Source organism: Aptenodytes patagonicus, chromosome 6 (genome assembly GCF_965638725.1).
Source record: "Aptenodytes patagonicus chromosome 6, bAptPat1.pri.cur, whole genome shotgun sequence".
Taxonomy (NCBI): domain Eukaryota; kingdom Metazoa; phylum Chordata; class Aves; order Sphenisciformes; family Spheniscidae; genus Aptenodytes; species Aptenodytes patagonicus.
In genome coordinates this window covers 10,671,322-10,685,668 of record NC_134954.1, presented here as the reverse complement: position 1 = coordinate 10,685,668, position 14,347 = coordinate 10,671,322, and the positions used below count along the sequence as shown (strand labels likewise).

Here is a 14,347-nt window from a genome sequence, read left to right as displayed (position 1 = left end):
AATACAGTCAGCTTCTCCGTTAGCTACAGGAAAGGAGTTGGGAAGTCAATGAGTCTTTGAAGTTAAAGCTATTGTGAGGATTGGGACTTCGGGGCAATTACCCTGGTTCGGGCCACGGTGGGAGATGAGGTTCCCACTCAGAAGGGCAGGTAGCATCCAATTCACATCTGAGAGGGGGCAGTGCTCAGCCATAGCAGGGGCCTTTCCCATTTTCCTTCTTCCTTACAGCCCTGCCCTGAGACCAGGATTGGCCCAGCCACAGAAAGTTTGCAAGAAAGTTTGGTTTTCTTGACATCTGCAATATAGGCTGATGCTGCTGAGAGCAGCTGCACGAACCAGTGAATCGCATCAAGAGGTGCCCCCATCTTTCCCACCAAGCAGAGCACTCTCTAGCTGAGTTAGGCGATCATTCCTCCCTCCGTGGGGGAATTGTCAGCATTTGTGTGTGAGGTGAAGCACCGCAGATGCTTTCCAGACAAGCTCTTGAAAGTCATAGAAAGAAAAAGGGGCTGTGAGTCCATATATGGTCATCTTGGGTTTTTGCTCCCTGCTTTTCCCCTGGTCCCATTGCTCATTTTCTGCCTTTAAGCTTGCAGGTGGAGGCTCTGAGAGCTGGATTGAGTGGGTGCATATAGACTGGCTGACTCGAGACAAGATTTTCTGTCTATGCTAGAAGCAAGTCTGCAGATGCAGTCCCAGACAAGCCCAGACCCTGTCCTCTGCAGTGCACGGCCACCACCTATCCTCAGCCTGCCCTGTGGTTCAGTAAACAGTTATCTTCTTGCACTGAGCTCATCCACACAGCCTGCAGCTAATCTGCTTGCAAGGTAGCCATATGTATGGGGCACGGGCAGATTATGGAGGTGATGACCTGACCACTCATACAGCTGTCTGTCAAAAGCGGCATGAGCAGAGTCATTGCGTGACATATTTTGGGAGACTCAGATCAGAGGAATCCAATGCTAACACAGTGGCTTTGCAAAGACACTGCTGGATCACAGAGGTATTTAGCAGTTGGCAGGTATTAGCCTTGGCTTCCAAATAAAGAGGGGTTTTAAAGCCTGTAAGTTGCATGCAGAAATGGCCTCCATCTGAAGGGTGATGTGAAAGCAAAGCAGGACAAAGATGTCTGTGGTGGTGTCGCTTGGAACTGGGAGCTGGAAGCTTCAGTCCTGCTCTTGGCTCCCACCTCACTGCGTGGATTACTTGGGAGAAAGCAACAGCCTTTCTCTTCCTCTGCTCCATCCACCACAGAGCACACTGAGACCTCCTCTGGCTCAAAAAGCACTCTTTAAAACCCATAAATTGGCAGATGCTGTTTAAAATATGATGATGTCTGAAAGGCTGAACACCACAATTTGTTTTCGTAGACAATATTGGATAGCTTCAGTCATTGCGCATAGCATGGATGTCAACAAATGTGAAATGAGGATATACTGCAGCATCCATTGCACGCTAGATTTGCCCTGTGCTGCCTGTTTGCAAACCCGTTCAGATGCCTGTGAGGATTTTCTGCTAATAAATCAACATGGTCTACTAGAATGTCTAAGGGAAATCCCTTTAATTGTTGCCTGTGGGTCATTAACTTTAGCAAGAGTGACTGCCCAAGCATGGGTAAGGTGTGAGCAGCCATGACGTGGAGGTGTGCACCTGAGGAAGAGAAGAGTTTCCGTTCTGCATGTTTAGGAGAAAGGACAGGACCGCCACAGTGACGTGTTGAGGGTGAGCCTAGGGAGAGCATCACCACCTTTGCTTTGAATTAGTAAATGAATTGCATTCAACGCTTATTCATGACTCCAGCAGAAGCAGCTAACACAGCAGCATATAGTGCCTGTGAGGAAATAGTGGGGTAGTTTGGGTACCATGAGCTGTACTAATAACTGTGCTGATAGGATGTAGCACACCATGTGGGCTAAAAATCACTGCTAAGCAGCATGATGCATTGCACTCCAGGGAATTCCTGTGTCTAGGATCAGAGCAAGCTGTTAAATAGCCACAGACGCTGTATTCCTTTTCCTGACTTGCTGATGAGTTGTCACACCGGGTCGGGAAGGCATGGCTACAGCTAGCAGGTAACAGATGGAGCCTGCTGCTCCGACCTTTCATTGCACTGGGATTTCCTGCAAGCTGAAAGCATCTGAGCTGAACACCAGCTTGGGGCACTCAGTGCAGCTCTTGTAATACACCTCCCGTTCAGCTGGAGCACCAAACTCTTAAAGAAAGAGAGACCCTTCTCTTGGCAATAAGCTATAATTTTTTCCTGGATTTGGTGCTGCTGTGAGGATATGTGAAAGTAGGCTCCCACATACCTTTTCACTTGCACAAAAGCAACACAAAATGGGAAATGTGTTCTGAATCACTACGAAGGAAATAACAAAGAATTAATGTTAACAGCAAACTGTGTTTTGCATGTCATTAGCCCTCACAGATATAATCAAGCCGGTTTTATTCCACAGATGCCAGCTTTGGCCTGTAATAGGATGAATAGATCTCCTGTTAATGAAGTACATACAAGGTACTGCTGCGGTAAGCGTGTGCTTCTTGCCAGAGCCCAAGGCAATGAATGTAGCATGGTAATTACAGCTTTGGGAGAGGTAAAGTTTTGAAGAATATGTAGTACGCAAGCTACAGGTAAATAGCATGGCTCAGCAGGGCTGGAGAGATGGTACAATTCTGGTCAAAATCAGTCCACACATTCACAGTGGCTATCAGATTCTGCTCTCGTTTACACTGTTAGAGACCTCAAAGTTAACAGCAGGATTTATTCTGAATTTGCACCTCTGGGAACATGGTCCTTTGTTTTTGCAAATAAACGTGGATACGTGACTTAAGATGAATATATGTAGGAACCACTGATGGATTGTGCTCTCTTCCTTTTGGACAGGGGCAGGCATAATTCTGCAGTAGAAAAAGCCAGCTAGCATCTGCACTGACCAGCCAGATGAGCCAAAAAACTCTGCTCAAAACATCTCTTTGGGGTGAGTAGGTAGAAATCAGTGAGTCTGGTCCAGTCCTATGAGGACAGCAGCCCCACACATATCCATGAGGAAGACCCAACTCTCATTCCCAATTCTGGTCAAAAGGAAGGGCCTCTTCCTCAGGCACATTAAGACAGGCCAGTGTTGCTATACCTAGGTGTTTAATGGGAGCCTTTTTTCCATTGTAAACTTCACATGAACCATTAAGGTAACAAGAGCCTACATCAAGGGAAATGTGCTGCCCCTTGGGCCTCTGCAGAGGGTGAGAAAGAAAACAGCACATGCTTCTGTGCAACAGAAAATCTTTATTGGAATAATATCCAAAGGATCCAGACTTCTGTGCTTGTCCTCCCCCAAACCTACTGCGTACGCTGACGGGACACGACGAGGAACAGCTCTGGCTCAGCAAGCTGAGGCAGGCAGCCCTGAGCCTTTCACATGACATCCCGTCTGCTTTCCTGTCCCAACAGCGGGTGTTAGGTCATCACAGACCTGCTCGTAGGAGGCGACGGGAAACCCAGACACCACAGTGAGCAATGTCTGCAGATGTGGGCAGAGGCCCAAGCTCAGGGGAACTGAGTTAGCGTTTGGTGCCTTGGGGGACCTGGTGAGAAGGGGAAGAGTGTACAGTGGCAGCAGACACAGGACAGCAAGGAAAGGTGGGAAGCATCTTCCAAGTAGAAGATCACGGCAGGTTAAACCTGGAAGGAAGGAGCAGTGGAGAGTGGTAGTGGGTTACCAGCTTCTGTCACGGTCCCTGTTAGACTTGCCTGTGGTGCGGTCATGGAGGATGGCATCCAAGTTAGCAGCACGATGACAGAACAGAACAAACTCTTAACACATTAATACCCAGCAAGGCAGTTTGGGGAGGGCTCGTCTTCATCCTCCAGTCCTGGCAAGCCTTCAGATGCAGTATTTCCAAAAGCAGGCTGGGAAGGGATACAAAAGAAGGATGTTAGCATCCAAGGGACTTTTTCCAGCCTCCCGCTCTCGCCCTGGAGCAGGTTTCAAAAACCCCATGTCTTGAGAGAGCTGGGGTGTGAAGCCAGCATTGTGGCTTCTGGGCATACCTCAATAACCAGCTTTGACTTCATATAACACTTTTAGAAGGTGTTTCTTTTAACTGCTTATAGTGTAAATAAGGGGTCTAAAAGTTGTTTCCGAGTTGCTTGATTTATAAGGGTTTGCTTTTCCTTTTGCTCTACTTCAGCAATATCAGGAATCAGCTTTTTCTTTCCTGTGTACTGGCCAGCAGTTTTGCTGCCTCAGAGTGTGTGCAGGGTTTTTCACCCGTGGCTGACTGGAAGAGCAGGATACTAACTTGGAGAGACTAGATCTGGTCCTTACAATTTTTTTTTTAAACCCAGTCACTCTACCACTCTGCTGCTAACTGTCCTCCAAACAACATTGATCTCTGTGGGATCTTCTAAGAAGACTAGATTAGGGAAGGATGCACATTTTGGTGTTGGAAAAAATAGCTGTATCACCAGCATGCCCTGTTCTTTGAATCCTGTGTGGGTCTCCTATTGTCAAGTATGAGAAGAGATTTCTACCTGGTTTTTGAAAGCAGGATCTTGGGAGAAAGCTTCTACTGAATCAGCAGCGCTCATGCTGAGACACGAGCTCCTCCCAGACTGGAAGGACTTTAGATGAAGGCAAAGATTTTCTGCTTTAATTTCTGGCAGAATCTGATTTAAACCTGGCAGGGGGAAGTAGTTTTATCTACATTTGAACCTTCCAGACTGGTGGGGGCATGAATTAGATTAGCCAAATTAATGACAGCCTCCAGGGTTGCTTATAAATTGCAGATTGTCTAAGGATCACCTAAGCACTTAAGCCTTGCACAAAGGGATTTTCTCTTGGCTGTCTGGCAGGTTGTCAGCCTGCACATGCACAGAGCATGTGGGGTAAGGGCAGAACTAGCTCTTTTGTTTTTAGGTCAGATCTGTCACCAGTGACTTCTGGTTTACAGCTGCCACTGCTTTGTGGAGGAATCCACTGAAAGCCAGCGTGAAGGGCATTGTCCACGTGCTTGTCAGGGGCAGCTTTGCAGGAGCACTGGTGCAATATGCTCCTGAGTCACTGGATACAGACTGGACAAAGTGTGGAGACCAACTGGGACACCTATCAGATCTTAGTTCCCTGCATTCTTGGTTGATCTCCACATCCTTTTTAGCTGCTTTTCAGCAGCACGAACAAGTGCTTCTTTTTTCTCTGTAGGGAGGCAGTGACCTTGGCAGAGGGGAATGCATGCAGTCCACATGCCTCATTATGCCTTCAGCACTAGCTTTGTGCCCAGAGCAAAGCAACGGGTGCACCGCGGGGATGTGTTCATACAGAACTCACCCCCTCCAAGACAGGCACTCATTGCTCATATAACCCCACGTTCCTCCGTAAAAAGAGGATGCAACACTGACTGCCTCCAGTGAGGTCCTGGGTGTGCAGACCTGTATCTGCCCTGACAGCAGACAGGGTTGGGTACACAGTCCTTCTCACCAGCTACTAAACCAGCCAGCCATTAACAAGAGAGGGCCAATACTGCTAGAAAAGCTGCCAACCTGTTTTTCAGCATATTTGGGGCATGTTTACTGTCACTGTCTTTGTTGCAGAAAGGAAGCCCTGGAAATGAGAGCTGGACAGGATGGCGGCAGGGCTCTAACCCAAAACTTACCGCGTTTTTTGGGCTGGGATGCTGAGAGGCTTTCCAAGGCATAGGCCACCTCTGACCCTTCCTCAGTTGAGAGCTGATCCTTCAACTTCTCCAGCTGTTTAAAAACAAACAGCAGTAAACAAATGCCACATCATGAGGAGCTCCACAGTGTGCTGGCAAGCGCAGGGCGGCTCAGAGGCAGGAGGTACAGGCAGCCTGGCTGACACCATCATCAGGGAGGACAGGGTCTTCCCTGGAGCAGGACCATTCCAGGAGGATCTGCCTTTGGAGCATTCACACCTCCTCATGTCCTCCTCCATTCAGCTGCTTGTTTGGTGACAGCAGTGTAGGCACTCTCTGCTCTTGCCCCTGACCCTAGGGTGAAAACCCCTGTGGAGAGGAGGCTGTGCAGAAGGATATTGCACCATTAAGAGTCAAGTCAGTGCTGGGGCAGGAGGTCTCCATGCATCCACCCACTGCAACAGAGAGCAGTGCTTCTCCATTGCTCTGGACTGTCCCTCCCCTCCCTTCCCCCCAGCTCTTGCTAACTTCCTTTGGTTATAATGTGGAAAGTCCATGGTATTCCTTCTCCATCTGTAGCTACAGGAACATCTATGGCCATGATCTAGACTTCTGCTCTGGCCGTGTTGCTCCCAGGAAGCCAGAGCTTAGTGTCCCTCAGCACTGGAGCAACGGGCTAGGGTAGGAACTGGCAGCCTCCTGTCTGGCATGCCGCACTGTGGTTTTTCAGTCTGAAGTGAAAAGTGCCAAGTGGAACCCAGCAGGACCTCCAGGATCCATGCCAACAGCTGGACCTGGCCTGAGAAAGGGTAAAAAGGGCTTCCACTGCTTGCGGGGTTTGGGGCACAGTGGGAGCCATGTCAAGGTTGCTGCACACCTTTCCCTGTTCCTGGAAACTCGGTGTAGGATGGAGGTTCCTCTTGCTATCCGTGTGTGCTCTCCACACAGCACAGCAGGGCTCTGACCCTGGCTAGGGCCTCCCTTAGTAGTAAAGAGCCCCCACAAAAATCAGTCTGGATTAAGTGTGCAGTGGCTATCCCTCTAACTTCAACCCATTATCAGATGCAGCCAGCTTGCAGGCAGCAAGACCTGCCCTTCTCCCTCCCTTTTCCTCCATGGAGATTTCCTTTGGCATCTATTTTTTTCCTGGCTTAGCCTTCACTGGCCTTTCACTGGTGGCAGAGGCAAGAGCTGCCTCAGCCTTTATTGCACTAGTCTATAGCCTTGCTCTCTTTTTATCTTTTCCAGCTTGTGCAGCTACTTAGCCCAAGTTCTGCTTTTCCCTTTGTGTGATACATGCTTACATTACAGCAGCAGAATGAAGAGTAGCAGAATGTAAAGATCGAAGAATAGGGCATAAAGCAATATGCACAGTTGTTTAGCTATTCATGCAACAGTATGCATATATGTGTCCGTGCATTTGCTCCTCTCACCTGTTCAAGCTCTTCAAATTTCTTTGCCAGCTCCCAGTCTGCAAGAAGGGAGAGAGTAACATCAGTATCTGCGTTGCTTCCCAAAGCTCAAATCCGAAACAGTTTCTTCATTTAACCTCTTCAGTGGTTGACAAAAAAAGACCTAGTTATCATTTACTTCCTGATAGTGATCTCCAAATCTATGGTAGCAGAAACAGTGACAGAAAAGCAGGCTTTCTCTACTGAATTCTATGGGACTTCACCCTAATTCACCATTATGAGGGAGGCTTCTTTATCATTCACCATGCTGTAGGGGGATTGGCCCAACAAGGTCACGTACTGTGTGATACCAACTCAGGTGAACCTCTTTGCTGCTTTTTAATTTTCATCCTGATAACAGCAAATCCCTAATGCTGGCTTTTCTGTCACTGGCCTTTTATATGAAATCCCATTGCTTCCTTTAAGACTTGTTTACCCTCACATCACCCATGCAGGCAGAAGTCAGAAGACACAGATTTAGCCTAGCATCGCTTATTGCTTTGTAAATCAGCAAACATCAGGGTTGGCAGAGTGGAGCAACAGGAAAAGTAACATAGCAGTGAGTGCATGGGTTTCGCACTTCTAAATGTTAGGGGAGCACAGGGACCTGGGGACCAGCCTCATAGATCAGACTTAGAGATCTCAAGGCTGAGCAGTACTGTACTAGACTGTCAAAAAATTATGCAGATGGATGAACGAGCTGCCCTGAGATAGCCCATCCAGGAGAAGGGGAAAGTTAGGTGCCTATGAATGGGATCTAAAACCTCCAGCTGAATTGGGAAGGGCCTGGACTAGCAATAGGGAAAGCTGCAGGAGGGGATGGGGGATTTCAATCTCACTCCTCTTGAAGTCTGAGGTACCTTATTCCAGGCTCAAACTGATGTCAAAAACAGTTATGGGTTGTTTTTTTTTTTTTTAATAAGGTAGCTGAAACAATGGAAAGCACCATGAAAAAACAAGCTCAGTCAAAGCTGAGTGACTGGACTACAGCAGTTCCCCTGGGAGGGAAACGCAAAGTGATCAGCTGGTTTTAAGTGACAGTTTGGGAAAAAAATGCACTAAAATAAGCAGAAGAGCCAGGAAAGAGCTAAAGAATGTCTCTGCTGGGCCCCACAAGAAAGCCAAAAGCCAGCCCTGGAGCTGCCTCCTTTGTCTGCTCCTCATGTGGCAGCAGGCATTGGTCTGCATCTCCAATGGGATTTAGGACGTAATTCCCCCTGATTTCAGATAAGACTTCAGCACACAGACACATCACCAGACATGGGCTTTTTTTCCAAACGTTTGAAACTGAGCAGGAGGGTGCCAAGAAAGAGCTGACTGCCTTCTCAGTTTCTCCTTTGAGAAGGAAACAAATCAGTTGAAAAATCCTGAACATTTTCTGACAGATATTCATCCAACAGAAAAAGCAGCAGTTCCCAAGAAAATCCATTACATCAGGGCTCGGTTTGAGTGACGGTCTGGGGATGGGGATGAGCTGGGAGTCAGGAGGTGGGGGCTCTGTTCCTGGCACTGCCAGCAATGACCTCAGGCAGATTCCTCTTAAGCAAGTTTTTACATATCCATAAGGTAGAGACAGCTAAGCCTGCATATCTACAAGTGAAAAGTGCCACTTAAGAGGAGATGACGGTGATGATGATGATGATGATGATTGTTATTATTATTATTATTATTCACATTTTTACCTCTTTCAGAGTTTCAAGTGCCTATTTTGGCTTGACTTTCCGCAAACTGTAAGCTTGGCCAATGACTGCTATGAATAGAAAATGAACAGCGGTCGAAATTTGGAACAGATTATCTCAGGCAGGAGGAAGGAAGTTAATTTATGGATGAAGCCTTGAGAAACTGCCTGCTGTAAATCCTCTGTCTGTGCTCTGCTCAGAGATTCATTATATTCAATTGTCTGGCATAAAATGCAGCCTTTCCTCTAGGAGTAATAAGTGCAATAATCCATAAACCAATCATAAAAATGTTATTTCTTGAATGCATCCCCTTTGCAAGAAGAATGCCTTTGTTAGTATAAGGACTTGATTTATTTGTGTTTGTTTATTTGTCCCAGGATTGTTTAACCACTGCCTCACTGCATTAACAAGGGGCTGGGGAAGAGCACTGAGTGATTTTGACAAATGGATTTTCATAACAAAATTTTTGCTGGGCCCCGTTCTCGGCTGTTTTCACAGGGAAGGGCAGCTTCCTGCTCTGGGACCACCACATATGGCTCAAACCCTCCCCTGGCTGCGGTGGCCGTGGGAATAGCTGATCCCTGTAATCCATATGGCGCTTGTGATCGCTGTGCGTAGCGTCATGGAAAGCCCAAGTTTCTCTTCAGCAGGTCTGAGTTTAGAGGCTGTCGCAACATGCGGGTGGCTTTAAATTTGGTGCCTGTTCACAGAACACTGACAGGAAAAGCCTCCACGTGGCCTGTCTTTGGCCTCCCTGCTGTGTGGGAAAAGCCCGTTGTCTCAACCTCTTGCAGCAGTAGCAGGGGCTCAGGCTCAGACGGGAGCTCCCAGTACTGTTGTCCCAACCTACACCTGACTCCAAGGGATCTCAGCCGTACGCTCTCTGCAAAATCTTGATGCTGCCCCGCTGCCCCGTGTCCTGACAAGATGCTGCTGGTTTTAGCATGCCAGCAAGACACTGAGCTGTCTCTCAAAAGCACATGGGGCTGCATGGGGTGTGGGTGGAGAGGTGACTCCCAAGGCTGGCCCATGCCCCAGGCGTAGTACACAGTGTCTCAGGGATAGCAGGGGCACAGGGACTCAGCAGCATCTCTTCTTGTTATTAGTTATGTACACACACATGCTCCCTTGGCAGCTCAGCGTTGAGTGTCTGAGGATCTAGGGTGCGTGGTTTTGGGCAGCTTTACATTGTATTGCAAAAGCAGGTCCAGGAGCCCCATGATGCAGAACACCTGACATCATTAATCACCTGTAGGCACCATACTGGGTGCTTCCACTTTCTGAGCAGTCGGTATTTCTGAGGAACCTGAGGAGCAGGTTCCTTACGTTCATGCAAACACAGATTCAAGAAGCTGAGATCTCCCATCCCCTTCGCTTACCAATATTTTCTGGTCTCCGCCATCCAAGCTTCTTATTAAGAAGCAGAGTCAGCAGGGTGTCCTCGTGATTTGTGTCTCCTCTCTCCGGAAGCACTCGGTTATCTGCAGCACATAAAATACACCTTTCTCGATCTCTAGTGACAAAAAGGACAGACCCTCCAGCCCCCAACATTAAAACAAAAATTAAGAAGGTTAAGAAGTGGAAGGAAAATGTCTCCTATCAGCACTTTGTCAGGGTGGAAGGTGCTCAGGGGAAGAGGAAGATGTGTGAGCACAGAATAAAATGTCCAGGCAGTGAGGGCTGCGCAGTGAAAGGGTGCATGATGGGGGAGCCCTCCCTGCCAGCTCCGGGCTGCTGGCCAGTCTCACTGCAGCCTCATCAGCATGGCTGGCTGCGGAGAGCTGGAGACATCACCTTGATTTAGACAGTCCCGACCTCTTCTGCAAGGTGGATGTAGCGGATGCTTCTGCAAAGCCAGCAACCCACAAGAGCCTCTCAAAACTGCAGGCGCTCCCTCGCTCACCCCATCCATCTTCCCAGGGTCGATAGAGGTGGGAATTTGCTCCTCATGAGAGCTGACATGTGGGTACCATAGCTGAAAAGCCCTGCAGCCCTGCACTCTATTCTTGCGCTCACTCAGCCTTGGGGCTGCTCTATCTGATTGCCAGCGGTATTAAAGGATTCTTCCCGAACAGAGCCAAAGTGTGGAGGAGTTTAAAACGAGCCTCTTTATTCCCAAGGAAGCCTCTTACAGTAGCTGTAGGCCACGCAAAATTTTTCTGTTTTCCAGGAAAAAACCTCCCCAAGCTGCTGTCCTAAAGCAGTTTGGGCCTCTCTGTGAGGCCCCTTTAGGGAGCTTTCTCAGTGGTTTTGCTTTAGTGGTTGTGGCTATGCCCTCAAATGAATGGTTGTGAAGCTCAAGGGTTCAGCAGAAACCAACAGACACAGGGGATGGGACTAATCAGAGCCCGGAAGGCTCCGAGACCCTCCCAGCTCTGCTGAACAGATTTCCAGGATCATCTGAAACTTGAATGTTGCATTCATTTTTGAGAATGACAGAATGGGAGCCATACTTTACAGGGAGAATGGCTATTCCCCAAAATCTTTGGTCTGAACACCGCTGCCCCACACCCAGACCCTGAGAAGCCCTATAAGATGCCTACAGAATCCATAGAGAATGCAAAGAAATTATGCAGAAAGGCTTATTTTCTCTTCTTCCAGTATCTTTAGGACTTCTGCTCACTTCCTTCAAGGAAGAGAGGAAGGAGAAAATGGTCTCGTATAGCCATCAGCCCTACATAGCTGTGATGGTATGAATACAATTATTTTTGATACAGATGAGAAAAAACATCGTACCAGATGAGCCTCAAGGATGCTCAAGATCATGTGGGAATCAGTTCCATTAGCCAAAGTCACATAAATCTGCAGAAGCAGAGGGGCCCTAGCCAAAGTGATGCTCCAAGTATTGGCCAGACTCAACCCTGCCTCATGCTGTGGCTGAAGCTGCTGGTCCTGACTGTGATCTCCAGAAATAAACCCGAGGGACTTAGCAGAGCTACACACTGTATAAAACTTGCAGTAAGCATGGAGTGCTATAAACCTCGTTCCTAAGTCTGAAAGACAGTTATGATTTTAAAATAGCTACTTTCAGTCATTTGGGGGATTTGCTACAGAAAAAAAAAACCCCAAACTATAAACACTCTAGTAAAAACTAAACAGAAGCAGTATTTAGATAGAGTGGCCTCAGGAATGTTTTGGTTGTCATTACAAAAATAAATAGGTGAGATAAGAGGAAAAATAATATGAAAAGCGATGTTATTTTCAAGCCTATATTTAGCTGCTTTTTTTTTTTCTACTGCCAAGTCTCTTTAAGAAAGAAGATTAATGATTGACAGTTCCCTGCAGAATAATTTCAAGCTAAGATTAATTTAAATTATGGGAGAAGAACATGTAAAGAAGTTTTGTGAATAAAAAAAGTTCAGCAGCACCCTACTACTGACATTTATGAGCTGTCAAATCTCATATGGTGCATACTGGAATTGCTACTCTCTGATATTTTAATGTTTTTCCTTGGAAATGTTCTTTTGGGAGAAAAAGAGCTACCCTTACCAGATTTCACCAGATCTGATATTTTTACTGATTAGCAGAATGCAGAATACGACCAGCTGCAGACCAGAAGGACAGCTTTAGCTCATGCTAATATGAACAGGTCTCTGGGTAGCACCCACGTTAATTGTTTAGTATAGCTCATGGTTCATTCTATTTTCTTTCACAGATAAGCAAGTGTTGCATGGCCATGACAAGCAGCAAAGCAAAGCAAAAAGATAACCACCTACCTGTGTCATCTAGTTTGTATTCCAGCTTACCTTGTAGTAAAAAAGGCTCTCCATGTGTAGATGGGACATACAGAGTCATGGTCAAGATGGTTAGGACTCCAAGGGACAGCTGGACAGACCACATCTTCTCCACGTTCCCACCGCCCAAAAGCATTCTTCCTTCAGGCACGGTGGAGGACTTCAATGCAACCCAGTGCCAGATGAGCTCACTTTTAAGAGGCAGTGGATGTGCCGTGATTGCAAATGGCCTTTGGAGGAGGGGAGAAAAATATCTCTTGAGATATAATTCAACCTGTCAATATGATTCACTCCTTTGGGAGTGGACAGAACAACCCAGTAACAGACGTCAGATGGAACCTGTTCAATATATCTCATATCAGACTGATCTAATGAATTCTGATGTTCCCACCGGCATGCACCATCCACGCACATCGACATACATTCCATACGTACATACATTAAAAATATTTTTTCGGGGCTGCTGCTTTAATGGAGTTCAGACATGAGGACTCCCACATTAGCAAGGAAGATTTGTCTAACGTACAAGTTGCCGTATGTCACCAGTTTGGACAGAATCAGGTTAATGGGTTTTTGTAATTTATCATCTCACTTCCTAGTGCCTATATTAATTAATGTGAGATATAATGAGTGCTGAAGTGGTGGAAAAGAAAGGGGGAGAGTTCTTTTCATTTAACTGATTGGAGGATGTTGAGTGTGTCTCACTCACCGTGACTTATGGCTTTGTCAACGGGAAAAGCATCACACCCTATTTTGGGATTGTGTCTGAGTGGGGGAGTGCGGATTTGGCAGCAGATATGGAATACATCAAGGATGGGCAAGTGTCTTCAGTTTTTTCTTGGGGAAAAAAAGAAGTGGAAGGTCAGATGCTGGTTCTGGCTGCACAGCCATATTTTATTAGTTTAGAGCAAAGTATTGCTGTGCACATTGCACATATTCCATGTCTTCTCAGGTCGTGACTACATCTTGGTTTGGCTTCTACTTGTTGCCTGTCCACCACTATTGATCAGGGACCTGCTACTAGTTTTCTATTACAACCTTACCAAGAAAAATGTTGTGATAGTAACAGCGCTAAACTTTGTTCTTCACTTCTGCTTCTTCTGCAGAACTGAATCATCTGTACTACACTTTGGCCAAGCTCTGACTTGTACATACACTCCTAGTGACTCACCTTGGGTGCTTTTTTGACACCACATCATGCCAGATTACCCAGCATAGCTTCATCTGATGGTACTTGCACTTCATCTTAACTAAAAGACAATATCATTTCCATGTTTGGGCTTTTGGCTTCTGGTCCCCAGCTCTCCCTACAACTTGCTGTGCACCTCGGATAGCTATAGGATGACTAGCCTTTCAATATCCCTTTTAATAGTTACTTTTTGCTAAAAAATGAGGGGGGAAAAGGCTCAGATTTTTTTGCAAGAAGTGCCTATGAAAATGAATGTGATGCTTCCATTAAGGAATATTTCCCTACTAAGGAAATATTCCAAAATTTTCACTGCAGATATAATACGTGCAAATAAACAAAACCTGTCTTTTCTCTCAGTCTTGTGAACCAGTGATCAACCAGCTGAAGTATTCCCCTTCTTCGCAAAGTTCTGTGTGGACTGAAGGACACCTGTGTCCTACAGGGAACACTTTTCCAGTCACCTCTGTCTCCCTAAGCTGCCCGTTTCAAACTGGTTGGTAGTGAGCAGCCCCCATGAAGTCCTGAGGTCTGCTGTGAAATTGGGTTTGCCTTGATATAGATGGTGGTTTTCCCCATCTCATCTAAGTCTATGCAGAATCCATAGATCTTGGTCTGTTTTTTCCTACCCTTGGCTGTGAGGCACCA

General features: G+C 46.7%; 1 protein-coding gene across 1 annotated transcript; it reads right to left on the bottom strand.

Annotated features, from left to right (window-relative positions):
* Positions 1-3,269: 3,269 nt before the first annotated feature.
* Positions 3,270-12,759, bottom strand: UTS2B (urotensin 2B). Its single transcript, XM_076340636.1, has 5 exons — positions 12,526-12,759; positions 10,159-10,260; positions 7,083-7,120; positions 5,650-5,743; positions 3,270-3,907 (listed from the first exon to the last, which is right to left on the bottom strand). Exons 1-5 carry the CDS (start codon positions 12,647-12,649, stop codon positions 3,882-3,884), a joined length of 384 nt encoding a protein of 127 aa, XP_076196751.1. The 5' UTR covers positions 12,650-12,759; the 3' UTR covers positions 3,270-3,881.
* Positions 12,760-14,347: the final 1,588 nt, after the last annotated feature.